This window comes from Dromiciops gliroides, chromosome 5 (genome assembly GCF_019393635.1).
Source record: "Dromiciops gliroides isolate mDroGli1 chromosome 5, mDroGli1.pri, whole genome shotgun sequence".
Lineage (NCBI taxonomy): Eukaryota > Metazoa > Chordata > Mammalia > Microbiotheria > Microbiotheriidae > Dromiciops > Dromiciops gliroides.
The window spans coordinates 219,999,462-220,025,449 of record NC_057865.1 but is presented as its reverse complement, the minus strand read 5'-3'; the positions used below and the strand labels follow the sequence as shown (position 1 = coordinate 220,025,449).

The 25,988-nt window shown below is 43.2% G+C and overlaps 1 protein-coding gene across 1 annotated transcript; it reads left to right on the top strand.

Annotated features, from left to right (window-relative positions):
• Positions 1-4,856: 4,856 nt before the first annotated feature.
• KRT3 (keratin 3) lies at positions 4,857-13,185 on the top strand. The gene is made up of 9 exons (XM_043966970.1): positions 4,857-5,429; positions 6,963-7,183; positions 7,480-7,540; positions 7,983-8,078; positions 9,415-9,579; positions 10,379-10,504; positions 10,949-11,169; positions 11,477-11,511; positions 12,851-13,185. The coding sequence occupies exons 1-9, from the start codon at positions 4,857-4,859 to the stop codon at positions 13,183-13,185; spliced, it is 1,833 nt and encodes a 610-aa protein (XP_043822905.1).
• The last annotated feature ends 12,803 nt before the right edge of the window (positions 13,186-25,988 follow it).

Here is a 25,988-nt window from a genome sequence, read left to right as displayed (position 1 = left end):
GGGTAATCCCAGTGGTTTGCTTAATGTCACACAGCCAGTAAGTGTCAGAAGGGTCTTCCTGGCTCTTAGTCCAGATCTTTATTCTTTATTTAGTGTCTCATACTACCATCAGGTTCAAATGTCATTTAAAGTCCTTCACTATATGATACCAACCTATCTTTCCAAATTCACATTATTCCTCCTTATATATTCTGAGTTCTAATCAAGATGGCCTTTGTTGCTGTTGTTCAGTCATGTCCAATTCTTCATGACCCTGTGGACTATACCGTCTATGGGGTTTTCTTTTCTTTTCTTTTTTTTTGCTGGACAATGAAGGTTAAGTGACTTGCCCAGCGTCACACAGCTAGTAAGTTTCAAGTGGCTAAGGTCGTATTTGAACTCAGGTCCTCCTGACTCTAGGCCTTGTGCTCTATCCACTGAGCCATCTAGGTGCCTTTCAAACTACCCTACTTGCTGTTTTATATATGTGACATTCACCTTTACCTAAGCTATGCCCCATGCCTCCCTTACCTCTGCCTCTTGGAACTCCTAGCTCATCAATCTAAAGTGCAACCTTCAATAAGAAGCCATTCCTCATTCCCCAGTTTTTAATGCTTTTCTTATATTCACTCTCTCCTTATTTTGTATTTATTTATCTGCATATAAGTAGAATGGAAGTTGTATTCTTAGTATCTAACTTAACAAGGCTTGTTATATGGAAGATGCTTGGTAGATGTCGAATTGAAGTGAGTAGAATTGCGCCTTTATTCCCCGGGGAAGTCCCCAGTCAAAGGCAGTGGTAGTGGTGATCGTCTTTTTTTTTAAGGTTATACATTACAGTCATGTTAAAGATATTGCCATATTAGTCATATTGTAAGAGAAGAAGCAGAACACGAGGGGAAAATGCAAGAAAGAATAAACAACAACAAAGCAACAACAAAAGTGAAAATAGTATGCTTCAATCTACATTCAGACTCCATTGTTCTTTTTCTTTCTGATTTTATAGATGAGAAAACTGAGGCAAACAGCAATTAAGTGACTTGCCCAAGGTCACAGAGCAAGTAAGTGCCAGAGGGAGGGTAAAACACATACACATTTACATTGAGAAAAAGAGAGGGGGAGGGGGGAGAGAAGTGGGTGAGAGAGAGACAGGGAGGGAAGGAAGGACAGAGAGGGAGAGGAAGGGAGTGAGGGGGAGAGGGAGGAGGAGAGGGAGAGGGAGACAGAGGGAGGGAGGGGGAGAGGGAGAGGGAGAGGAAAAGGAAAAGGGAGAGGAAGGGAGTGAAGGGAAAGAGGGAGAGGGGGAAGGGAGAGGGAGAGGGAGGGAGGGAGGGAAAAGGAGAGAGGAATATAATGGCTTAGATTAGGGGAAGTGATAGTGATACCAGTGGGGAGGGAGGAGGGCTCAGAAAGGGGGTGTCTGAGACTAGCTTCACTGATGTAACAATTTTGCCAAGGGTAGATCCTGTAGGAAGACTTCAGAAGAAATCCTTTCCCATATTTGAAAAAAACTCTTGGCACTGGGCTTAGTATACTACTGTCCTCTCCATGGAATCCACATCATCAATCAGAGTTAGCCTGCTGCCAGGGCTATACCAACCACTCCATCAGCAAGCCCTGGTTGAAGCTTGAGAAGAGATCTTACTGCAAAGGGAATTTAAAAAGACCCATCCTGAAGAAATAGACAGCTAGCTTGGCAGGCTCCTGAGGCACAGAACAAGGTTGCCTGAGGAACCAAACCCAGTCCTTAAGCCTCTGAAAAACACCAGGCAGGCAGAATCTCTGTTTTTCTGAATCAGACATGTTCAGTGATGTTGCCAAGTTCAGTGATCTGGGATGCGAGGAGTTCTGAAGACTTGAAAGCTATGACAAGATCACACAGTAGCCAACAGAGCCAACTCCTTCGGGTTCCCCCCCCCCCCCCCGCCGCCGCCCACCTCACAGATATCCCTACCTCACTTGACTTGCCTGGCAGGGGATGAAGATAGGGCAAGGCAGGGAGCAGGATGAAGAAAGGGAAAAGGAAGAGACACAAAGGACTTGGCTAGTCCTCTGTATGGCTAATCAGCTCCTACATAATGAAATAATGACTAAATTGGCATCTCTTGAGTGTCAGCAAATGGTCCAAGATGCTTACTAATGAGACAAGACTGTGGGTTCCCAGAATGCCAGAGTGCGACAGCACCTGTAATCCAATCCTTGCTTTACGAATGAGGAGAACAAGTCCCATAGAGGTAAAATGACTTGCTTGAGATCACATAGTAAACTGGTGACCAATTCGGGCTTAGAACGTGGGCCCCCTGACATGCAGGTTAATGTCTTTGAAAACATGACATCCTCCACGTATTTCAGTCAAGGAAAGTTTCTGTTGTGGAGGTGGAGGTTTTAATGTGGGGATCATAGATTTCAGGGAGGTCTGAGAACTTGGATGGGAGCAAAGATTGTATCTTTCATTTCCTTTACCTCTAGTTGAAATTTAGTATTTACTCGAGTTATTTAAAAACATGATTCTGAGAAGGGATCTATAGGTAAGAACCCCTCATCTGGAAGAAGGTACTTTGCTTTTTCTCTAATCCCACCCAGAGCAGAGAGGGCTTGGGTTTGTCACCAAGCAGTGAGGACTGAGGTTAGATGGAAGGAAGAACTGGTAGCTACAAAATGGTATAATTCAAGCTCTGGAGGACTTTCACAAAAAAATCGATGTTCATTGGTCTGTAATGATTGAAGTGAGGCCCTGCCTGGCAGATAACAACGTCTAGCCAGAGGAATCTCTGATGCAATCGAAATAGTCAACAAAGAAAATGTTTCACTTTCTCAGGGTAGAGGGTCTCAGAAGCCCCCTGCCTTCTGTCTTACATGGGGTATCTGATTCCCTGGGATATAATGGGGGATTCCTGAGACTCTTTCCTCAAGAATATTACCAAATGACATAATATTTGTAAAGTGCTAAGCACGCAGTAGGCACTTAATAAATGCTTGTTCCCTCCCCCATCCCCTCAGCACAGATGATGCTTTATCAAAGAGGAATGGAGATCCAAAGATCAGAGCCAAGGAAGAATTGCTTTACATCTGTGCTCATAATGAAGACATTTTAAATGGTCATCAGGGGAGTGAGGAGCCACCCGTTTTCAGAAAGGGAATTTAGCTGGTCCATTTCTGTCTCTCTGGGCATTAGGAACTCACATCCTTCCCTGCCTCTCTATTTCTCAGTGCTAGTATTTGTGGCTATGTCTACACCACACCCAAACTATCTGGAGAAAAAAAAGTTTTAAAATTCGGTTTGATTTGTAGACATGCTACTTATGTCGCAGTCAAACTCGCCTTCCCTCTGTACTGCATATTCAACAGTCTATCTCCATCTTCCATTCTCTATGCCTAGAAAACTCTCCCGGGGGCAGCTAGGTGGCACAGTGGATAAAACACCGGCCCTGGATTCAGGAGGACCTGAGTTCAAATCTGGTCTCAGACACTTGACACTTACTAGCTGTGTGACCCTGGGCAAGTCACTTAACCCTCATTGCCCTGAAAAGAAAGAAAAAAGTCATTGAATCCTAGAAAACTCTCCTTCTTCACTGTGGAATCTCTAGCTCCCTTCAAGGCTCAAATCAATGGGATGCTTGGAAAGACCTGGATGATTGAATTGTGATGGAGTGAAGTTCAGTTAAATGGAATCCAACGTTAAAGTATTTATGAACCACTTACCTCGTGCCGGGCATGGTGTCTGGTGCTAGAGAAACAAAATAAAAATAGTTACAAATCCCCAACCTTAAGGAGTTCACATCCTATTGTATGTAGGGAAGTATGAAATATTTATAATTCAATTAGATAAACATTTATCAAGCAGCTACAACATACCAGACACTGTGATAAGTGCTTCACAAAACAAAACAAAAATTGGTGGGGGAGGCTCCTGCACGAACAACTGGGAAATCAAAAAGTCCTCTTGTAGGAAGTGACTCCTGAGCTGAGCTTTGAAAGGAGTTTGGGGATCCCGTGAGGTTGAAGTGAAGAGGGAGAGCTTTGGAGGCAGAGAGAATGGAAGCGAGAGACTGAATGCAGAGGATGGGGAACAGTAAATGTAGTGACTGACCCATAGTGTGCTTGAGGGGGAATCAGTGTGAAATTAATTGGGAAAAACAGATTGGAGCCAGATTTTGAAGGAAATGGAGCTTGCTTCTGGGTTTGGTATCAGAGGACTTAGGTTCCAATTCTAGCTTTGCTATTTACTGGTAAGTCACCTGGGCATGTGTAAAATCAGGGGATTGGATGAGAGTCTAACATCTCTTCCAGTTCGCCATTTTGTGTGTTCTCTCCTCCCTTGGGGTCTCTCTCCCCCACATCTCCCTGTGGGCTTTGCACACAAACTGTGCTGGAGGGATAGGTAGACACTGGAGGGGACCCTCCTGTTGAAGGTTTTATCTGGCCAGCTCCCGTCAGGGCCCCAGGCAGCTGACATAAACAGGGAGATGGCTTCTTGAATAGCCTGATTCGGATGAGCGTGCCTTCCAGGCCCTGAAGAGACAAAGCCCAAGAGGTGGCCTTGCCCAAGCGTGGGGCAGCCCTGGGAGTCACCCTCTCCTCCACCCTGCTCCAGGCAGCCCTGTCACCTTTAACACTTTTACCATTTCAGATGATTTTCAAGGTGTGTTTGGGAGCTTGGAACAAACTTATTGCCTCCCAGGCAAACCCAGCCCATGAATATTTAGGATTAATTATCTCTCCCTCATTTGAGCCCAACAACCTCCCCAAATGTATATAAAGGGATACATGCTGCAGAGGTCTTCAGTTTCTTGGATTTCTCACTCTCTACCTGTCTGCCTCTCAGTATTATTATTCCTTCTGTTTCATTGCTTTCCTTGCCATCCAATTCATTCACCATGAACAGACAAGTCTACAAGACCTCAGGCAGCGCGAGCCAGGGCTTCTCTGGCCACTCGGCCGTGGTCTCTGGCAGCAGCCGCATGAGCTGTGTGGCCCGCACTGGGCGCTCTGGTGGAGGAGCCTGTGGGTCCCGTAGTGGAGCAGGTGGCTTTGGCAGCCAAAGTCTCTACAACTTGGGTGGAAACAGGAGCATCTCTTACAGTGTGGCTGGTGGTTCCAGGGGTGGCTCCTTTGGCTTTGGTGGTGGCCGAAGTGGCTGCGGAGGTGGCTTTGGAGGGGCTGGTGGCTTTGGAGGGGCTGGTGGCTTTGGTGGCTTGGGTGGCTTTGGAGGAGCTGGTGGCTTTGGAGGGGCTGGTGGCTTTGGAGGGGCTGGTGGCTTTGGTGGCTTTGGAGGGGCTGGTGGCTTTGGACCTGGTGGCTGCCCTGGTGGGATCCAAGAAGTGACTGTCAACCAGAGCCTCCTGCAGCCCCTCAATGTGGAGATTGACCCCCAGATTGGGCAGGTGAAGACCCAAGAGAAGGAGCAGATCAAGATCCTCAACAACAAGTTCGCCTCCTTCATTGACAAGGTGACACTCTGACCCAGAACCCTTTCCCCTTATTTCCTTAATGTGAGGGACTGGTGCTTGGCATTTAGGGAACATGTTCTGGTTTATTTCTAGAGTGGATAGCATGAGTAGGGGAAGTGAGAGAACAATTAGAGGGGTGGTGGTAGATCTGGAGGTTCTTTTTTTTTTTTTTGCCGGGCAATGTGGGTTAAGTGGCTTGCCCAGGGTCACACAGCTAGTAAGTGTCAAGTATCTGAGGCTGAGTTTGAACTCAGGTCCTCCTGAATCCAAGGCCAGTGCTTTATCCACTGCACCACCTAGCTGCCTCCTTGGAGGGGTTTTAGAACTCATGTTCAAGTTTTTTACTTGACAGATGAGGAAATTGGAATATAGAGAGGGGAAGTGACTTGTACAGGGTCACATGGTACTCAAGATTTGAATTCAAGACCTCCTGACTCCAAATCTGGTGGTCTTTCCTTGTTCATGATTAATGATCTTGCGGGATTGAGGGCAGGGCTAGATTCACAGTCAGAACTCTGACAGACAATGATCTGGTGAATTTTGAGCTGAGTCAAAGTTCTCTCATAAAACCTTATATGTTCAGTGTATCTTAAACCTAATATTTTCCTCCCTGTTAATAATCAGCTTTTGGTGATGCATATATTTTGGAGTTAACTAAGTTGAGAAAAATATTTTAATTAAGATAGAGCTTCCTACGATGCATTCCCATTAAGGTTTTCTTGGAATGCATTTTCTGTTCCATGGGGTGCTGCATTTCTTTCTAAATCAGATATGAGTTAAGCTTGATTAAGTTTCTTAGGACCATTTTCAAATGGGAGCTACATGCCAAGGACACAGGTTCATCCTAGGAGAAAGGACAAAGAGGAAAGCGAACCAGTGACTCAATTGCCATTCTACTTCTTCCTGGGTTTGTCAGAAAGAGACCTGGGATTTCTAGGACTCTTCTGAGGCCAGTGTGATTTGGCCTCTCCCAGGGTCTGAGTTGAAGTAAGGCTGGCCTTCCTCAATATAACACGTCAATCAGTATTACCATTAGCCCTGCAGACACACCCTCAGCAGTTTTCTAAGAAGCCTGAGAATGAAGTGTACATTTTAATACAGTCTGTTCAATCTTTACAAATGAGTCATGGAGTTCCCAGGGATGGCCAGGAGTCAATTCATCCATCTTCCTGTCTCTGAGCAGAGCTGATTTTCATTCATTTTGTCTTACTTTCCTCATTTGGTGACGGTAGTAGGAAGAACATTGGGTTTGCCATGAGAAGACTTCACTGACTTTCACTTCTTACCTGCAACCTTCCCTTACTTCCCCTTGGTTCCCTTGATTCTAAGACAAAGAGGTTGAGTTAAACAATCTCTATGATGTTTTCCAACTTAAAAGAATTCCCTGAATTTTCTCTGCCTGCACAGAACAGATAACAGCCCTGGACTCCTGGCATTGCCCAGGCTAAAGATTCCAAGCTTTCTGCTGGCGATACTTCTTTCTCTCCCATTGCAGTCTAGTAACCTGATGCTGTTTCCCCTCATGCTTTGCAGGTGCGGTTCCTAGAGCAGCAGAACAAGGTCCTGGAGACCAAGTGGAACCTGCTCCAGCAGCAGGGTGTCAACTCTGTCACAGGCACCAATAACCTTGAGCCCCTCTTTGAGAGCTACATCAGCAACCTTCGGAGGACTCTGGAAGGACTCCAGGGAGAGCGTGGGAAACTGGATGGAGAGCTGAGGAGCATGCAAGAGCTGGTGGAAGACTTCAAGAGGAAGTGAGTGTCCCACACCAGGAGTTTTAGCAGTAAGGTATTGTATGGAGCAGGGTCAGAATTTGAATTCAGGTCTTCTGAGTTTCTACCACAGTGCCCCCATTCCCTTTCCCTGATTCCTCTTGAGGAATCAAACTTTCTGTGTCTTTATTTCCCCATCTATAAAATATGAATAGTAATACTTGCAAGACCTATCTCATAGGGGTATTGTGAGAAAATTACTTTTGGAACTTGAAGGTACTGTGTAAATGTGCTGTTATTGTGCCAAACGCAGTCCTGTTTCTCCTTTATCTCTACAGATATGAAGATGAAATTAACAAACGCACGGCTGCTGAGAATGAGTTTGTGACACTTAAGAAGGTGAGTGACAAATATGCTATATACTTTTTTTTAAAAAAGGAGATTTAAAATTTAAAAAAAGGTGAGTGGTCATAGGCGCTGTGTGTGTGTGTGTGTGTGTGTGTGTGTGTGGTCCTGGGGATCTGGGGAGTGGGAGGGCATCTCTCTCACTTCCTTTCCCAGGTACATAACAAGGTAGCTTGAGAATTAATAAAAAAAACCTGGTTTGTTCCCTTCTCCAAGGTCAAGGATGTCAGGAACTTCTTGGCCTTTAACAGGTCAGAAGTCCTAAGGGATCAACTCAACCATCCCCCTGCCTCTGATCAAAGCACCATGGAAAGCTCACTCTTTTAGATTTTCTCCTATATTCAATCCTGCTATAGGACTAACTTTTATTCTTCCGGTTGCATTTGAAGTTCATTGGCTAAACAGTATTACAAATGTGTTTCTTTCTTTCCTCCAGGATGTGGATGCTGCCTACATGACCAAGGTCGAGCTGCAGTCCCGGGTGGACAGCCTGATTGATGAAGTCACCTTTATTAGGGCTCTCTATGATGCGGTAAGGATGCTTCCTACTTTCTGAAGTAGGTATTTTCAGATACCCTGATATGTTAAGGGGTCTCTTCAGATCTGTGATGGGGGCCCTGAAGGTGACTCCCTTGCTGTCCTTGCTCTCACTTCTTTGTTTTTGTGGGGAGGCAATGAGGGTCAAGTGACTTGCCCAGGGTCACACAGCTAGTAAGTGTCAAGTGTCTGAGGTTGGATTTGAACTCAGGTCCTCCTGAATCCAGGGCCAGTGCTTTATCCACTGTGCCACCTAGCTGCCCCCCCCTCACTTCTTCTTTACCACTGGATCCTGGTCTTAAATCTGAGATAGGAAATAGCAGGCACCAAGGAGCTCAAATCCCCACCTGCTTATTTCACACTCCCAATTAAGTGCCCAGTTTGTATTGAACATCTATGTACTTGGCACTGAGGGTACAAACATTTATTAAACACCCACTATGTGCTACATTTGGTTATAGAGACAAGGATAAAAATGAAATAGTCCCTTCCCTTAGCGAGCTTGTGTGTGTGTATACACACATACACACATACACTCACATATACATACATGCATGCATACATACATAAATATTTGGAGAGCAAGATGGATCTGTATGAAATAAAAATCAGTCAACAATATATAAGTGAAGAGATAAGTAGCACTTACTGGATTATATGATCCATGAAGGCAGGGACTAGATTTTATTTTTTATTTATTTAGAATTTTCCCCTGAGTTACATGTATAAACAAATTTGAACATTTATTTTTAAAACTTTGCATTCCAAATTCTCTTCTCTCCCCCCCCTCCTACGGGGACTAGATTATAAGTGCTTTGCACACAATGGGAGCTGAATGCCTGCTTGTGGAATTGAATTAGTATTGACTTTGTATAGGAATTTGGAGATGAAAGGGATCAGTATGGATGGGAATAGCCTCAGAAAGCTTCATAGAGCTTAAGCCTCGAAAGATGGACAGGACTAGAATAAACAGGGAGGGAGAGAGAGAGAGAGAGAGAGAGAGAGAGAGAGAGAGAGAGAGAGAGAGAGAGAGAGAGAGAGAGAGAGAGAGAGAGGTATTCCAGGCTGAGGAGTCAGGTAGAGGAACTCAGGGTCTCTGCCCTCTCTGTGACCTGGGCCTCAGAGAAATCACATAGTGTGGGTTTAGTGGAAACATAGAAATTTGATGGCAAGTCTCCTAACAAGATTGGAATTCCTCCTGGTCCCATGTGAGCTTCTACAGGATGGAGGAGGACTCTGAGGTGCAGGCTAGAGTTCTTGTAGCAGAGACCTTCCCTCCCACATGAGTTCCAGAAGCTCAGTGATTAAGCAGGATAATTTCTGCCCTCCAGGAACTGACCCAGATGCAGACCCATGTGAGCGACACTTCTGTGATTCTCTCCATGGACAACAACCGATCCCTGGACCTGAACAGCATCATTGTTGAGGTCCAAGCACAGTATGAAGAAATGGTTCAGAGAAGCAAGGCAGAGGCCAATGAACTGTACCAGACTAAGGTAGGTGTCAGGAATCTACCCCAGCTAGGAAATCATTTGCATTCTAACCTAGGACTCTGTGGATAAGTTATCCTTTTGGGGAGAAGCTCCCCTTCTTCTATGCTCTCTAATATTTTCAAAGTATTCCTCATCCATCCCTGGAGTTCCTCCACCATTCCCCGTATCCAGTGGCAAGTATTTGCCCTTAAGAAGGTAGGCTTCATCATTTCCTGGCTAACCTGCACATAAATGACTCTAGAATTCCAGAAATGTTGACCAGAGTGAAGAACTTTCTTTATCTAGCTGCTTAGAATGAATATAGAGCACAGGTTTTCAATCTAGGGTTCATGGATAGATTTCAGGGAATCTGCGAAGTTGGATGGGAAAGACTTCATCTTAATTTTCACTAATCTTAAACTGAAAATTAGCATTTCCTTCCTTTATAAATTTAGGCAGTAATTATTACTTTGAGAAGGGGTCCCATAGGCTTCATCAATCTGTCAAAGGAGTTCAAAGGCATCAAAAAAGGTTGAGAACCATGATAGATAAGGACTTGAAGACATGGAACAAAGGTAAGGGGATAAGCAGTGGGAGAAGGAAAGATGACAGGCTTATCTGATTGAAAGAGGAGAGTTGAAGCTCCTCAGCAGCTCTGCTTGCCTTTGTCAACAGAGCTCTGCATACCCAGGAAGGTATGTGCAAAGAAGATGGGCAAAATGGACTTCTCTGGCTCAGTGACCTAACTCTGCTGGCCAGAGTTTGGTCCAGGACAAAGACATGTCCATTCCTGAAATACAACATCTGCTCTTCTTTTCTCTAGCTAGGAGAACTACAAAACAAGGCTGGCAGGCATGGTGATGACCTGAAAAGCACCAAGAGTGAGATCATGGAACTCAACAGGATGATCCAAAGGCTCCGGGCTGAGATTGAGAACGTCAAGAAACAGGTGGGTAGAAGATCCTGGTTAGATGCCTAGGGGCTGGATTCCATGATCATAGATTGAAAGAAGCCTCCAGTGGTCATCTCACCCAAATTTCTGGCTTTTGACTCTTGCTTAAGTCATTCTGGATATTTTCTTCTCAAACATCTTTGGAATAACAGGAAAGAGCAACTAACAAGATGGCACAGAAGTGGGGGTGATGTTGGCATTTATGTTGCCATTTCTCTCTCTCTCTCTCTCTCTCTCTCTCTCTCTCTCTTTCTCTCTCTCTCTCTTTCCATCTCCATCTCCATCCCTATCCCTATCTCTACCTCTATTTCTGTTTTTCTATATCTATCACTTCCCAATAGAGGCATTCAAACTTAAACCTGGAGAGTTCCCTCAAGTACCTTGGGCTAGGACAAGCTTCCCATGCTGATGATCTTTTCTCCTGTCTTCTCTGGCCTTCAGAATGCCAACCTGCAGGCAGCCATAGCTGAAGCTGAGCAGCGTGGGGAACTGGCCCTCAAGGATGCCCAGGCCAAGCTCCAGGGACTGCAGAATGCTTTGCAAAAGGCCAAGGACGACCTGGCCCGCCTGCTGCGGGACTACCAGGAACTGATGAATGTGAAGTTGGCCCTGGATGTTGAGATTGCCACCTACAGGAAGCTGTTGGAGGGAGAGGAATGCAGGTGGGTAATCTCTGGAGCCTGAACTCAATGTCTAAACCAATGTTGAGGAGTAGCTGCTTGAACAAGAAGGCCCAACCCTTAGGTAAACCTTGCAAAGAACCTCTGACCCTTTGTCAGATCCCTCTCCCTCTTCAGGTTAGCCTTTGCCCAATCTCAACCCTAGTTTCCAAGGATTGATTTGGTAGGTTCTTGAATTCAGTGTGGGCTCCCAATGATGAATGGTGTGTGATATTTTTCACCCTGGGCCATGAGACTAAAAGATATTTGCTATATAACTGAATCACCTTTCTCTTGTTTTTCCTAATAGGATGTCTGGAGAGATCCAGAACCCTGTGAGCATCTGTAAGTAGCCAAAATTAGGATAAAATGAACAATAATTCTTAATTCCTGTTTATCTGTTAATGAAGGGAAGCAATGGAAACCCAAAATTCATTCCTAGGGGAATGCATGTCATTCTGAGGACATCATATTTATTTATTTAATTTAATTTTTTTTCTTTTACGGGGCAATGGGGTTAAAGTGACTTGCCCAGGGTCACACGGCTAGTAAGTGTCAAGTGTCTGAGGCCGGATTTGAACTCAGGAACTCCTGAATCCAGGGCCGGTGCTTTATCCACTGTGCCACCTAGCCGCCCCTCATATTTATTTTTTAAATTTGGGGGAAGGGGTTCCAGGCAGTATTAAGTGAATTTCTGTTTCTTACCTATCAAATGAGATAATATATTAAAAGCAATTGGCAAACTTTCAAGCACTATGTAAATGCTAGCTATTTTTATTACTTTACTTGTGTGACCTTGAACAAGTAATTTAATCTCTTTGGAGCTCGGTTTCTTCATCTTCAAAATGAAAGAGCTAGATGAGATGGTCTCTGATGTCCTCTTCAGATCTAGAGAGATGAGCCCATGACCCCTGGTTTAGGAAGATAGTCTGCTGCTTGCTTCAGGGGCAGGCTTAACTTGTAGGTAGAGGGACTCCAGCCTAAGATTAAAGCTCTCTGGTGGGTAAAGCCACATACTGAAAACAGACAGAGCTGACAATAATTTAATTATTCGAGAATTCATAATAGTTTTAACAATACGGAAGTAAATTCATTCTAGAGTTATTATCCTGCACGAAGGCATCAATTATTCATTGTAAAGGGCCTTATATCATTAAGCAGGATAATAAGATTCAGTCCTGGAGGGGGCCTTAGAGAGAACAGTCCAGGGGGCAGCTGGGTGGTGCAGTAGATAGAGCACCAGCCCTGGAGTCAGGAGTACCTGAGTTCAAATCCGGCCTCAGACACTTGATACTTAGTAGCTATGTGACCCTGGGCAAGTCACTTAACCCCCATTGCCTCAGTAAAAAAAAAAAAAAAGAAAAAGAAAGAACAGTCCAACCTTCTCACCTTGCGGATGAGGAAGGTGAGACCGGGGGAAATTGAATTAGTTGTTTGAGTACCCAGCAATAAGAGATAACTGGGATTTGAACCCAGGTCTCCTGATTCAATACTCTCCCCTACATTAAAGTACCATTGGCACTGTAGCAGCAGCAGCAGTAGTAAGTAGTATAACAACGATGATGATGGTGGTGGTGGTGATAAAGAGTTAATTCCTCTGATTTGCCAAGGCTAGGTGGGATCTGGGTGAGCCCTGATTGCATTGACCTTGACCTTGAGGGTGTCTTCCTCTCTTCCCTTGTAGCTGTGGTCAGCAGCAGTACTACCTCTTCCTCCGTGTCCGGCGGTGGATACGGCGGTGGATACGGCGGTGGCTTCGGCAGTGGCCGCGGCAGCGGCAGCGGCAGCTTCGGCGGCGGCAGTGTCAGCGGTCGCGGCAGCGGTAGCAGCCTTGCCGGAGGCAGCGGCTTCGGTGGCGGCAGCAGCAGCAGCGGCGGCGGCTACGGTAGCAGCGGCTTGGTCTCTGGAGGGCGCTCTGGCGTCAGCGGGGGTGGGATCAGCTCCAGCAACAGCCGCGGGGGCAGCAGCAGCACGGTCAAGTACTCTTCTCAGTCATCCAGCCAGCTTTCCTCCAGATAAGCACCCTGGCCAGCTCCGCTGCCCCTCTGACCTCGGCCCCCTGCCTCCAGCTCCAATCCAGTCCCTCTCCATGCGCCTGGGTTGTGGCTCATCTTGGTGATCTGCCTGCACTCCTAGGTCTTCTCCCACCTCAGTCCAAAGTCGAGAGCCCACAGTTGCTCTGATGTATATAAAATGCAACCCCCTTCTTTGGTTCTTCTATTCTGTCTTCAATAAACTGCATTGTGTTTCACTTCAGATGTCTGAGTTTGCTTCTTATTAACGTCTCTCCTTCTAGAGCTCCCTCCTACATTTCTCATCTAGGGTCACTCTATTAACGCTCTTCCTTTCTTGAATGTCTTCTGTCTGTAAATCACTCCCTTTACAATACTGACATTATTTCTCTAGCGCCACTGTAGGGACCTTGCCCTCTTCTGCCTAGAAGGTTTCTAGGGCCAACATGAGTTTCCAATCCCAGAGAGCTGACGCTGACACTCTGGAATGATTGAGGGGCAGTGTAAGTGTGGCACAAGGGGCAGCTAGGTGGTGCAGTGGATAAAGCACCGGGCCTGGATTCAGGAGGACCTGAGTTCAAATATGGCCTCAGACACTTGACACTTACTAGCTGTGTGACCCTGGGCAAGTCACTTAACCCTCATTGCCCCACCAAAAAAATAAAAAAAAAATAGTAAGTGTGGTGCAAAGACCTCTGTTTGAATCACGGGTCTGCTATTTAACGTTAATGTGACCTTGAGCAAATAACTCTCTGCACCTGTTTCCTAATTTGTAAAATGAAGACATTGAACTAGCTGATCTCCCTTGATTCTATGAACCCATGACTGAAGAATCAACTATCTACCACTCCAGCATCCCTCGGGAAGGGAATTCTAGGGAGAAAAAAAAGCATCTGAGAACCTAGAGCATTTATCGACTGAAGTTGGCCTGGCACTAGACAGGTGTGACTCGAACACTTAATAAAATGAAATAAATTAAGATGATAAATTCTCATTCATTCATTCACTCATTCAGGGAAACCATAAATACCCCAATTATCATAGTATATTAGAGCTGGAAGGGACCTTGGATTTCATCTTAGTCCAACCTCTCTCGTTTTACAGACCATAAGGCTGAAGTCCAGGAAGACAAAATAACTTTCCTAAGGTCACAGAGCTAGCTAATGGCAGAGTCATAACTAAATTCTGGACCTCCTAACTCCCAATGTAGACAGAGGTTAAGTGACTAGTCCAGCTAGGAAGTGTCTGGGGCAGGATTTGAACTCAGGTGTTCCAGACTCCAGGTTTATGCTATCTACTGCACCACCAAAAGGTCAGTTGTAGAGAACATAGAAAGCTCTATAAGGCCTAAGGATTCTGTGGAAGAATAGATGTCAGAGTTCATTAGGTTATCTGTAGGTCAGTTAATAGGTCAGCACTGGGAGTGGAGGAGGAGGTGATGATGGTGCTGCAGGTCTGGACCTTAAGAGGCAGTGGCAGGGGGACAGCTAGGTGGCATAGTGGATAAAGCACCAGCCCTGGATTCAAGAAGACCTGAGTTCAAATCCAGCCTCAGACACTTGACACTTACTAACTGTGTGACCCAGGGCAAGTCACTTAACCCTCATTGCCCCACAAAAAAAATAAAAAAATTAAAAATAAAAGCGGCAGTGTCAGGAAAGATGTTAAGGCCTCTTGGTCTTCCATCTCATTAGAAGGAATACAGTTGGTGACCCCCATCTCATCCGAGGCATACAAGCTGTGAAGTGGTTCAGGATTTGGTTCTAGGGTAACTGGAGACAAGGGGAAAAACAAGAGAATGGAAGCCTCTCCTGAGGCAATAAGGGGTCTTCCTGCTCCTGGGTCCTCCAGAGTGGGTACTCTGATGCCCCCAACATCATGCCTAGATGAATATATTTTTCTGGAAGTGTTCAGTGTTTGAATGACCACATTAGCCCCCAGAGAACTAGTTACCTTCTTGCCTGGGGTCAAAGATAGAAATTCTTTGAAGGGTTTCACTTAGGCTGTGTAGTACAGGTGAGTCACTCACTGATTCCCTTCCAGGTCATGCCATGAAGTACCACACAGCTGGGCCTCTCCTCATCTGCTTTGATGGCATCGAATAGCTCTTATTAAGTGAATCATTAAATGTGATACAGTTAGGTGTTGTATAAAGGGAATAACATAGATCCAGTCCCTGCCTTCCTGTCTTTCACACTGAAGACACACATGGAGCAGAATGGAAAAATTAAACCAGGCTGAGTATTGGGGGATGGGCAGCTAGGTGGCACAGTAGATAGAATGATGGTCCTGGAGTCAGGAAGATTCATCTTCCTGAGTTAAAATCTGGCCTCAGACACTGGTTGTGTGACCCTGGGCAAGTCACTTCACCCTGTTTATCTCAGTTCCATCATTTGTAAAATGAGCCGAAGAAGGAAATGGGAAACCACTCCAGAATCTTTGCCAAGAAAACTCCAAATGGGGGTTGGACACAACTAACTGACTAAACATCAGTTAGGAGGCTCTTGTAATGGCTTGGAAGAGAGGTGATGAGGACCTGAATAACAGTGGCAGCTGTGTGAGTAGAGATAAGTGGATGGATGAAAGAAAGGTACAAGGGACAAAATTAGGCAACTGATCAGAAATGGGGGGTGAGGAGTTGCAGATCACATAAGCTGGTGAACCTGGGTGACTGAAGATGATGATGATGCCCTCAATAGAAACAGAGAAATTCAGAAGAGGGATGAGTTTTGGGGCAAAGGTAATGAGATCTTCAGCATACATCACAACCCAATCATGCTTGCTTTTCCTTTGATATTCAGTCTGTCCCACCCAAAATTTAAAAAAAAAAAAAGGGGGCCGGGGAAGGCAGGTCTTTTACTCACCTCTCCCTACCCTGGAGCACAGAGCCTGTCCTTTAAGTGGTGCCTGAGTGACCACTGGGGGATGGAGACAATGGGTGGATATGCTGGGGGTGGTGGAATTTTCCTAATATACCTGTTCAGCAGCTGCTGTGGGTGCCTGGGTGGGGGCTGGTTAGGCTATAATTACCTTGAGGGGCCTTAGACTTTCTCAGAATAGGAGAGGCCAGAAGCTCCCACAGCAGAGACAAGGAGGAGTGAGGGGAGTATAGGAGGATCAGGGTAGATGTGGTTGGATTGTAGAAAAGCTTTATGAATGGATGGGAGGAGAGGGTGGGATGGGGTCCATCTTCTTACCTCCTGATTGGCTGATCACAGAGCTCCTTAGGGTGATGCCATGGACCCCACTTTGGAGACCACTGCTCTAGACATTAAAAGCAGGACTACTGGGAGAACAAATGAGTGTTTGCCTAATGTTTTGTTGTTATTGTTGGGGTTTTTTTTGGGGGGGGGGGCAGGGCAAATGAGGGGTTAAGTGACTTGCTCAGGGCCACACAGCTAGTGTTAAGTGTCTGAGGCTAGATTTGAACTCAGGTCCTCCTGAATCCAGGGCCAGTACTTTATCCTCTTTGCCACCTAGCTGCCCTTGCCTAATGTTTTATCTCTACTTTTCTGAATAACAAAGGTGGCCAGCATTTTTGGTTAAAAAGCATATTTCTGGGGCAGCTAGGTGGTGCAGTGGATAGAGCATCAGTGACCAAGGAGCCCCTCACACAAACTCTAGTCAATACAGCTTTCCAAAGGGTCTGGCCTGTAATAAAGAGGAACAACTGTAGTTTAGACCTGAGCAGAAACTGGTCTAAGAGGAATGAGAGTTATACCTCCCCAAGAAACCCTGTGGTACAATTCCCCAGGGGTAGTCTGGGAAAGACCAAATAAACAATGAGGGTTGAGTCCTGTCTACTTAACTCTTAGTTAAGTCCCGCCCTTCCCCTCCTAAAACTCCTGCCTGCTCTTTCAGTTCTGAGTTTCTCCTTCCCTGGTATGGGAGGGGTAGGGGTGGGAGGTCTAGTTACTTCTTTCACCTTCCCCTCTATATTCCTTTCTCTAGGCCTCTCTTTTCTTCCCTTTATGCTAGAAATGGGCATTTTCCTCGATGATGCAGTTGCAGCCTCTCCAAGATTGCCTTCTCTTTGCCTCACACTTTCCCTGGATAATTAATAATAATCATTATTATTAATAATAATAAGTAATTACTTCCCAGAAGTAATTAATGGTTGGTTTCAAACTATTTCTCTTAAATGAATTTTGAAAACTACCCTTACATGTAACTGGAAAAAATGAAATAAATGTTTGTTGTTTAAAAAAAAAGAATGCATTAGTGTGTCTGTTTCCTTACAAACCTCTGTTTGTTAGTTTCCTCTTTTGTGATCTTTGTCAATCCGTTGGGTATGAGGAAGAACTTCAAAGTTACTTTAATTTGAAACTCTTTAATTTTTGTTGATTTGGAGCATTTTTTCAAATGGTTGTTAATAGCCTAGATTACTTCCTTTGAAGACTGCCTGTTCATGTCCTTTGAGCATTTATCTTTTGGAAAATACTTCTTGGTTTTATAAGTTTGAATCAGTTCCTTATATGTATTAGAAATTAAATCTTTATCAAACTATTTCTCTTCTCGTTCCTTCTAGGAGGAAGGTTATAGGCCAGAGTGGAAGATAACAGGGGGTGGTGGTCACGTCATTAAAGTACTTAATTAAGGAGAAGAAGTATTCCCAAAAGAAAAGAAAAGAAAAGGTTCTTGAGACATTTAAAAATGCATAGAAGAAAAAAACAAAACAAAAAAAACAAAACAAAAAAAAAGGGGCAGCTAGGTGGCACAGTGGATAAAGCACCGGCCCTGGATTCAGGAGTTCCTGAGTTCAAACCCGGCCTCAGACACTTGACACTTACTAGCTGTGTGACCCTGGGCAAGTCACTTAACCCCCATTGCCCTGCAAAACCCCCCCCAAAAAAAACCAAACAAAAAACAAACCAAAAAAACAAAAACAAAAAAATGCATAGAAGAGGACACAAAGATGGCCAGAAGGAAATAAAGACTAGGAGGACAGCTCTGAAAGTCACACGTTGAGGTTGTCATACACTTAAGAGGAAAAGTAAGCAGCATGAAATTGAGATGCACAGCTTCACGGTCCACCCCATCTTTCTTTTCTACGTTGTGTTCAGAAACGTTCATTTTGTGAAGTTCAGAATAAAAATAATGGAACAAAAAGAAACTCCAAGGTAGCAAAAACATGTTTTTTTTTCAGGCTGTTTTCATGGATTCAAAATTCTTCAACATAACAAGCCTCTCCCCATGACGTCCTCTCTTCGGTCCTGATTCTGCCATCTGGACCACGAAGAATCCTTTTTCTATGAGATGGAAAGGAATCATGCCTCATCCAAGGTCCCTTCTTCTCCACCCTGAACATTTCTGGTTCCTTTAACTTTTCTTCATAGACATCATTCCAGACTCTGATCACGGACTGCTGAGGGCGTTTGGCAATAGGCGGGGTGAAGCGGAGGCAGTCTCTGCTGGGGCTGGGGTGAAGAGCTCTGGTTCTGAACCAGTGGGCTGAATCGAGTGGTGGTGGCCCAGTGGGGGGGGCACAGGCATAGACATCATCCCATGACCTTTAACATCCTGCTCACCTTCCTCTGGATAGGTTTAGGTTTAATATCTTTTTTTTTTTTAAGCAATTGGGGTTAAGTGACTTGCCCAGGGTCACACAGCTAGTAAGTGTTAAGTGTCTGAGGCCAGATTTGAACTCAGGTCCTCCTGACTCCAGGGCTGGTGCTCTATCTACTGTGCCACCTACCTGCCCCTCTGAGATTATTTTAGCAGAATCCTATAACTTTTGGGATTCTTTTGGGAAAACTTATGTTTTCTCACTGTTGTTATTGATAAAATTTTGAAAGTAGTTCAGAGGATCACAAGACCATCCATTTAGAAACTAGCTCATCTCAAAGATGAGAGAAAGAGAGGGCAAGAGACTTACTCAAAGTCATATTGGCAGGCAGCAAATCAAAGAATGAGGATTTGAACCCAGGTTATATGACTCTTTCTTCTTGTAGTTGTTCAGTTGTTTCAGTTGTGTCCGATTCTTTGTGACATTATTCCTGACTCCAGACCCTGCACTCTATCCACTGGGTCACCTAGCTGCCCTTGTTTACATATGTACATGGGAATTAATTTCAGAGGGAAGGTACCAGTGGTGGATGGAGGGGACTGGGAAAGGTGTCTTTCTGGTGTTATTTGAGTTGAGTCTTTTTTTGTTTGTTTGTTTGTTTGTTTTTTGTTTTTTGGCAGGGCAATGGGGGTTAAGTGACTTGCCCAGGGTCACACAGCTAGTAAGTGTCAAGTGTCTGAGGCTGGCTTTGAACTCAGGTCCTTCTGAATCCAGGGCCAGTGCTTTATCTACTGCGCCACCTAGCTGCCCCCATTTGAGTTGAGTCTTAAAGGGAACCAGGGAAACAAGGAGGTGAAGATGAGGAGGGATAGTAATGTTATGATAAAATAATACAATATATTATTATAATGTATAATATGTTATAATAATATATAATAAATTTGGATCAGTTCCCTATATATTTGGGAAATGAGGCATTTGTCATAGAAATAGTGTAAATTTTGCCCCCACCCAGTTTTCTGTTTTCCTTCTAATTTGTTTGTGCAAAATCTTAAAAAAAATTCCTGTAATCAAAATTATCCGTTCTCCCTCCCATGATCCTCTCTGTCTCTTGTTTGGTCATAGACTTCCCTCATCCATAGATCTAACAGGTAATTTTTTCCATGTTCCCGTGATTTGCTTATGAGATCACCCTTTATATCTAAATAATGCATCAATTTTGACCTTATTTTGGTATATGGTAGGAGATATTGGTCTACACCTAGATTTTTGACAGACCACTTTCCAGTTTCCCCGGTAGTTTTTCTCAAATAACTTGAAGGTCAGAGGTCTTCTACTCAAGTCTGGAGTGAATACCCAATTTAGATTAAGTTGGGGTTGGGAAAGGCACTAAAATGTACTCACATGTTTATTTCTTTAAAACTTTGCTTTTTAAGATGACCTACTTTACTGCATGTAATTTAATTCTGACTGATTTAATAAACGTTTATTAATTAAAGAGTGGACAAAATAGTTTATTTCACTTTCCCAGTTAACAATCCTAGGGCTTAAGGTTGGCAGTTCAAACCAAGGTGCTCCTAGCTACCTGGTGTTAGTCTTCAATAATTCTAGGATTAATTCTTGTAAGAGATGATAAGCCCCTCTTGAAAAGTAAATCTTCAAACCCAGACCTATAAAACGATCATATAGCTTTTCAGACACATTCCTAGACAGCATGCTTCTCCAACTTTCCTATCTGTCTCCAGCAGGCTAATCATTCAGCTTTAGTTATAAATGTTTTATGAGTCACACATTCACTATCCCCTCCTGTGCCCATTTTTTTATCTGTTAAATTGGTATAATATTAGCACTTATGTCCCAGGGTTGCTATGAGGGTAAAATGAAATAATCTTTCTAAAACACTTTACTATTTGTAAATATTCCCATTATAGTTTGCCCATGACCAAACTTTTAAATTGAGATTTCCCCTTTAAAGTAACTGGTTAGGGGGCAGCTAGGTGGCACAGTGGATAGAGCACCAGCCTTGGATTCAGGAGGACCTGAGTTCAAATTCGGCCTCAGACACTTGACACTAGCTGTGTGACCCTGGGCAAGTCCCTTGGCTCTCATTGTCCTGCAAAAAAAAAAAAAAAAAAAGGAACTGGTTAGTTTTATCATCAACTCCACAAGAGAAGGAACCATGGAAGTCTCTCCTTTTCAACAAAAATTTTCTTGCAAACAGGATGGCTCTGACATTCACTACTGGTATGAATTGGGTCAAGTCAATTCACTTCTTTGTTCTCATCTGTAAAATAAGGGTCTTGGGTTAGAGAGTCTTCGAAGTTTATTCCGTTTCTAAGTTCTCTGATCCCAACTCTTTACCTTAAGGGAAGACATGAGAGTGATTTTCTCAGAAGTATAGCTCTGCTTAGTAATGATTGTCCTTATTTTATTCATGTGGAGAATTTGAGGTTACAGCCTCTGACAATAGCCTACTTACAGTGTGAGAGGGGGTGGAGCCAGGATTAAAATGAAAATCTTCAAAATTGCAATCGGTTAGACTCTAAGAGCTTAGAAGGAATGAAGGAAATATGGCAGAGGATGGCAAGCCCAGGTTTTTTCAGTGCTAGTAGCTCAATGGTGAAAAAACAACACAAGCCAGCTAAATAAGGAGGTGCTTTGTCAAGTCCTGTGATCTGCCCATCCGTCACCCTCACCTTCACTCCCCTCCAGCTATGCCACTGTGCCAAGAGATGAACAGTAATAGAATACAAATAATGATTTTTTTGTGGTTGTTGTTGGGCAGCTCCCTGCTCAAGAGCTTAAACCTGGGCCACTGGGAGGTGACAGGAGTTGGGGCTAGTATTTTCTGTCTTTGTTTGCTTTGCAATGGCACCTGATGCTTCAGATGAGACTGGCTCAGCTCTCTCTTCTCTCTAAGTACGTCTGCCTAGGACTGGAAAGGGAGTGCTTGATCTCATTTCTCTAAAGAGAACAGGGAATGTGAAGAACTGGCTCAGTGGGATGGGGATACCTTGGGGAGGGATTGATAGTATGGAGTGGGGGTGGAACAGTGTTTCAGGGAAGGCATCTCTGAGTGTAAGTCAATGGAGCCATTTTACAATTATCCAACTCAATGGAATGGATCTATCTTGCTTAATGACATACTTGTACATTCATTAGATACACATTCCTTAAATACCTACTGTATGCAAGCACTTTGCTAGGCAGTGGGAGAGAAACAAAGTTTGTTGTTGTTCACTTGTTTTCATTCATGTCCAACTCTTCGTGACCCCGTTTGCAGTTTTCTTGGCAAAGATACTGGAGTGGTTTTAAAGCAGAGTTAAGTGGCTTGCCCAAGGTCACACAGGTTGGATTCAAACTCAGGAAGATGAGTCTTCCTGACTCCAGGCCCAGCACTCTATCCACTGTACCACGTAGCTGCCCAACAACAAATCTTGATTATCAATATACTTATACATTCATTAGATATATATTCCTTAAATACCTACTGTATCCAAATGCATTGCTAGACACTGAGAGAGATACAAAGTTTAGTTAGATACAATTCCTATCCTCATGGAACTTATAGTGTAGTAGGGATATGATATGATATGATATATGATATGATGTGATATGGTATGATATAATATAGTAATGCAATAAATTATAATACAACATGACACAATGCGATGCAATCTAATGTGTGTAATATAGCATATTATGTAATAATGTGACCACATAATATAACAACATGACATAATATATTATATAATAGTTATACTATAAATATAATATATAATTATTTGATAACTACAACATACAATATTATATGGTATCACAAAGGGGCAGAACAAAATGCTTCTTGAAATGTTAGGAGAAATATCTTTACTAACAGGTGGGTGGGGATCAGGGACACAATGAAGTGTGACAAGCTTTTTTTTTTTTTTTTTGCGGGGCAGTGGGGGTTAAGTGACGTGCCCAGGGTCACACAGCTAGTAAGTGTCAAGTGTCTGAGGCCAGATTTGAACTTAGGTCCTCCTGTATCCAGGGCCGGTGCTTTATCCACTGCACCACCTACCTGCCCCTGTGATAAGCTTTTTAAAAGCACCTACTATGTGCAGACCTCCGTACTCTTGAAAGCTAAAAAGTCTGGATAAGACAGACTCCTACCTTCATGGAGCTTAAATTCCCTGGGCTGAGGGAGGGGGGAGAGAATGAGGAGGGGGTTAAAGGACAGGTAATTCTGTTACGATTTTAGGTTACAAGAGTCACGATGTTCTCCATTGATGGGGGCAATTTCTATTTTGAAACTTCTTTCCATTGCTGAAATCATAAATCTAGTCTAGAAAACATGTTATTTTATGTCTCTTTTGAGCCTTTCAGTAGCCCTACAAGGTGGAGAGAGATGTTACTCTCACACTGAATGACAATGGAGGTGGCATGAGAACCTAGGTCTCTTGGGTCCCATAATACATCTTTCTGGAATCCACCCCCATCCCACCTGGGATTCCAGGTGTCCCCACCTCCACCCACAACATTCTTCTGAGCCACCACCCTTTACTCTCCTTTGGAATGTGCTCTGGGAGCTCCGCATCATTTTAATATCAGCCTGATATGGTAATGAATACAGCTCCTCCTCTATGACTCTCAGATCTTCCCTGAACTCTCCTAGAGCTGATACTTCCCATAGCTAGGACAGCATGGTGTAGAAGAAAGAGCCCAGGATTTTTCTTAAAGATATCTTGCATCTCACAAATCAGAGGACAGAGGACTGGATTGAAATCTTGGCTTTGACAATTAACTACTTAGGGTATGATAATGATAGCTAGCATTTAAATAGTATCTTAAAGTTTGCAAAGCACTTTACAAATATTATCTCATTTGATCCTTACAACAACCCTGGGTTGTAGGTATTATCCCCATTTTACAGATGAGTAAACTGAGACAAACAGAGATTAAGTGACTTGCCCAGGGTTATACATCTTGTAAGTGTCTGAGGTGGGATTTGAATTCAAGACATCCTGACTGTAAGTCCAGTACTCTATTCAGTGCAACATCTAGCTAGGGAAGTGTAATGCTTCCCTTCCCTGGGCTTCGGTATTCTCATCTACTAATTAAGGAGTTTGGTTCTTTCCAGCTCTAAATCTTTTAAAGAAACACTTTAAAAAACATAATTTCCATTGTTATACTCAACTCCTTAATGCCGCTAGCATAAATGATGGCAAGGGAGCTATTTTTAGAACTCCAATAACAGCAATTCACATTTCTATAGCAGTTTCAAGTTTACAAAAAGTCTACTTTCCTTACAACAACTCTAAGTCAGATAGGGTCAACATTATAACTCTCATTTTACAAGACTTGGGGAGGTTAAATGATCTGCTTACAGTCACACAATAAGTATCAACCCTGGGGTTCCAAGGAGCCTGGGAGAACTGTCCAGGATTCTTTGAGTTTAATCCTTCCCCTTTTCAATCAATCTTAAAATCACTTAAGGGAGAGGGTTTACTGGCTATTCTGTTTAGGATTAATTTGGGAAGATCTTTTAGCTTCCTTAGTTGATTAGGTCCTTCCTTTGTGTCTAATCTTAAACCTTTTTCTATAGGTCATCAAAACTTGTTCTCTTTTGTTCTTCTCTCAGTGGGAGGGAAAGGAGGGAAGGAGAAGGGAGATAAAAGGAAGGACTAAAGAATGAATGGCCTCACCGAGAAAACAAATGTAAAAGATGTCCCTGAGCTGTAGTGCTGTGGTTTGGAATATGGAGGTTTGTGGTTGCTATAGAAATAAGTATCAATACTCTCCCCATTTCTTTCTTTTTTCTTTCCTTTTTTTTTAAATTACATGTAATTTTTTAGAATATTAATTAAAAAAAAATTGAGTTCCAAGTTTTTGCCCTTCCTGCTTTCCCTCCTCCCTTGAGAAGGCAAGAAATTTGACATAGATTATACATGTGAAGTCATGCAAAACATTTCCTTATTAGCCATATTGCAAAAGAAAACAGAGACCAAAAATTAAAAAAAAAAGCAAGAAAAAATAAAGAAAGTTTTTTAAAAAGTATGCTTTGATCTGCATTCAAACTCCATCAGTTCTTTCTCTGGAGATGGATAGCATTTTTCATCATAAGGCCTTTGGAATGGTCTTAGATCATTATATTTCTCAAAATAACTAAGTCATTTACCCAACAAAACCCAGTAGGAAGAGCTAGAAAGAGAAACTCCATTTAAAATAATTACAGACAATATAAAATACTTGGGAGTCTACCTGTCAAGACAAACCCAGAACTATATGAACACAATTACAAAACACTTTTCACACAAATAGAGTCAGATCAATACAATTGGAGAAATATTGATTGTATTTATTCTATTCCAATACTCTACCACTTTGTTTCTTGCCCATTATTATTTTGATTATTACTGCTAGAGATAGAGATCTGCTACTGCTGTGGCACCCTCCTTTACACTTTTTCTTTTTTCTTTTTTTTTTTGTGAGACTTGCCTAGGGTCACACAGCTAGTAAGTGTTTGTTAAGTGTCTGAGGCCAGATTTGAACTTGGGTTCTCCTGATTCCAGGGCCGTTGCTCCATCCACTGTGCCACCTAGCTGCCCCCTCCTTTACACTTTTTCATTGACTCTATTGATATTCTTGACCTTTGGTTCTTCCAGATGAATTTTGTTATTATTTTTCCTACCTCTATAAAATTTACATTTAATTGGCATGGCCCTGAATAGGTAAACTGACTTGGATAGAATTGTCAGCCTACCCATGAGTAATGAATATTTCTCCAATTATATTGATCTGACTTTATTTGTGTGAAAAGTATTTTGCCATTGTGTTCATATAATTTTGAGTTTGTTTTGGCAGGTAGACTCCCAAGTGTTTTATATTGTCTGTAGTTATTTAAAATAGAGTTTCTCTTTCTATCTCTTCCTTCTGGGTTTTATTGGTAGTATATAAAAATGCTGATGATCTATGTGGTTTTATTTTATATATTGCAACTTTGCTAAAGTAATTGTTTCAACTAATTTTTTAATTATTTATTTATCTATTCATCCATCCATCCATTCATTCATTCATTCACTTACTCACCCATTCATTCATTCATTCATTCGTTTGTGGGGCAATGAGGGTTAAGTGACTTGCCCAAGGTTACACAGCTAGTAAGTGTCAAGTGTCTGAGGTCTGATTTGAACTCAGGTCCTCCTGAATCCAGGCCCAATACTTTAACCACTGTGCCATCTAGGTGCCCCTTCAACTAGTTTTTTAGTTGATTTTTTTTTAAGTGAGGCAATTGGGGTTAAGTGACTTGCCCAGGGTCACACAGC

Bases quoted from the DNA above. Each gene is read 5' to 3' on its own strand.
- KRT3 (XM_043966970.1), top strand. From the start codon at position 4,857: ATGAACAGACAAGTCTACAAGACCTCAGGCAGCGCGAGCCAGGGCTTC. The intron at 7,184-7,479 runs GTGAGTGTCCCA...TTATCTCTACAG, and splicing joins GTGGAAGACTTCAAGAGGAA to ATATGAAGATGAAATTAACA. The intron at 9,580-10,378 runs GTAGGTGTCAGG...TCTTTTCTCTAG, and splicing joins ATGAACTGTACCAGACTAAG to CTAGGAGAACTACAAAACAA.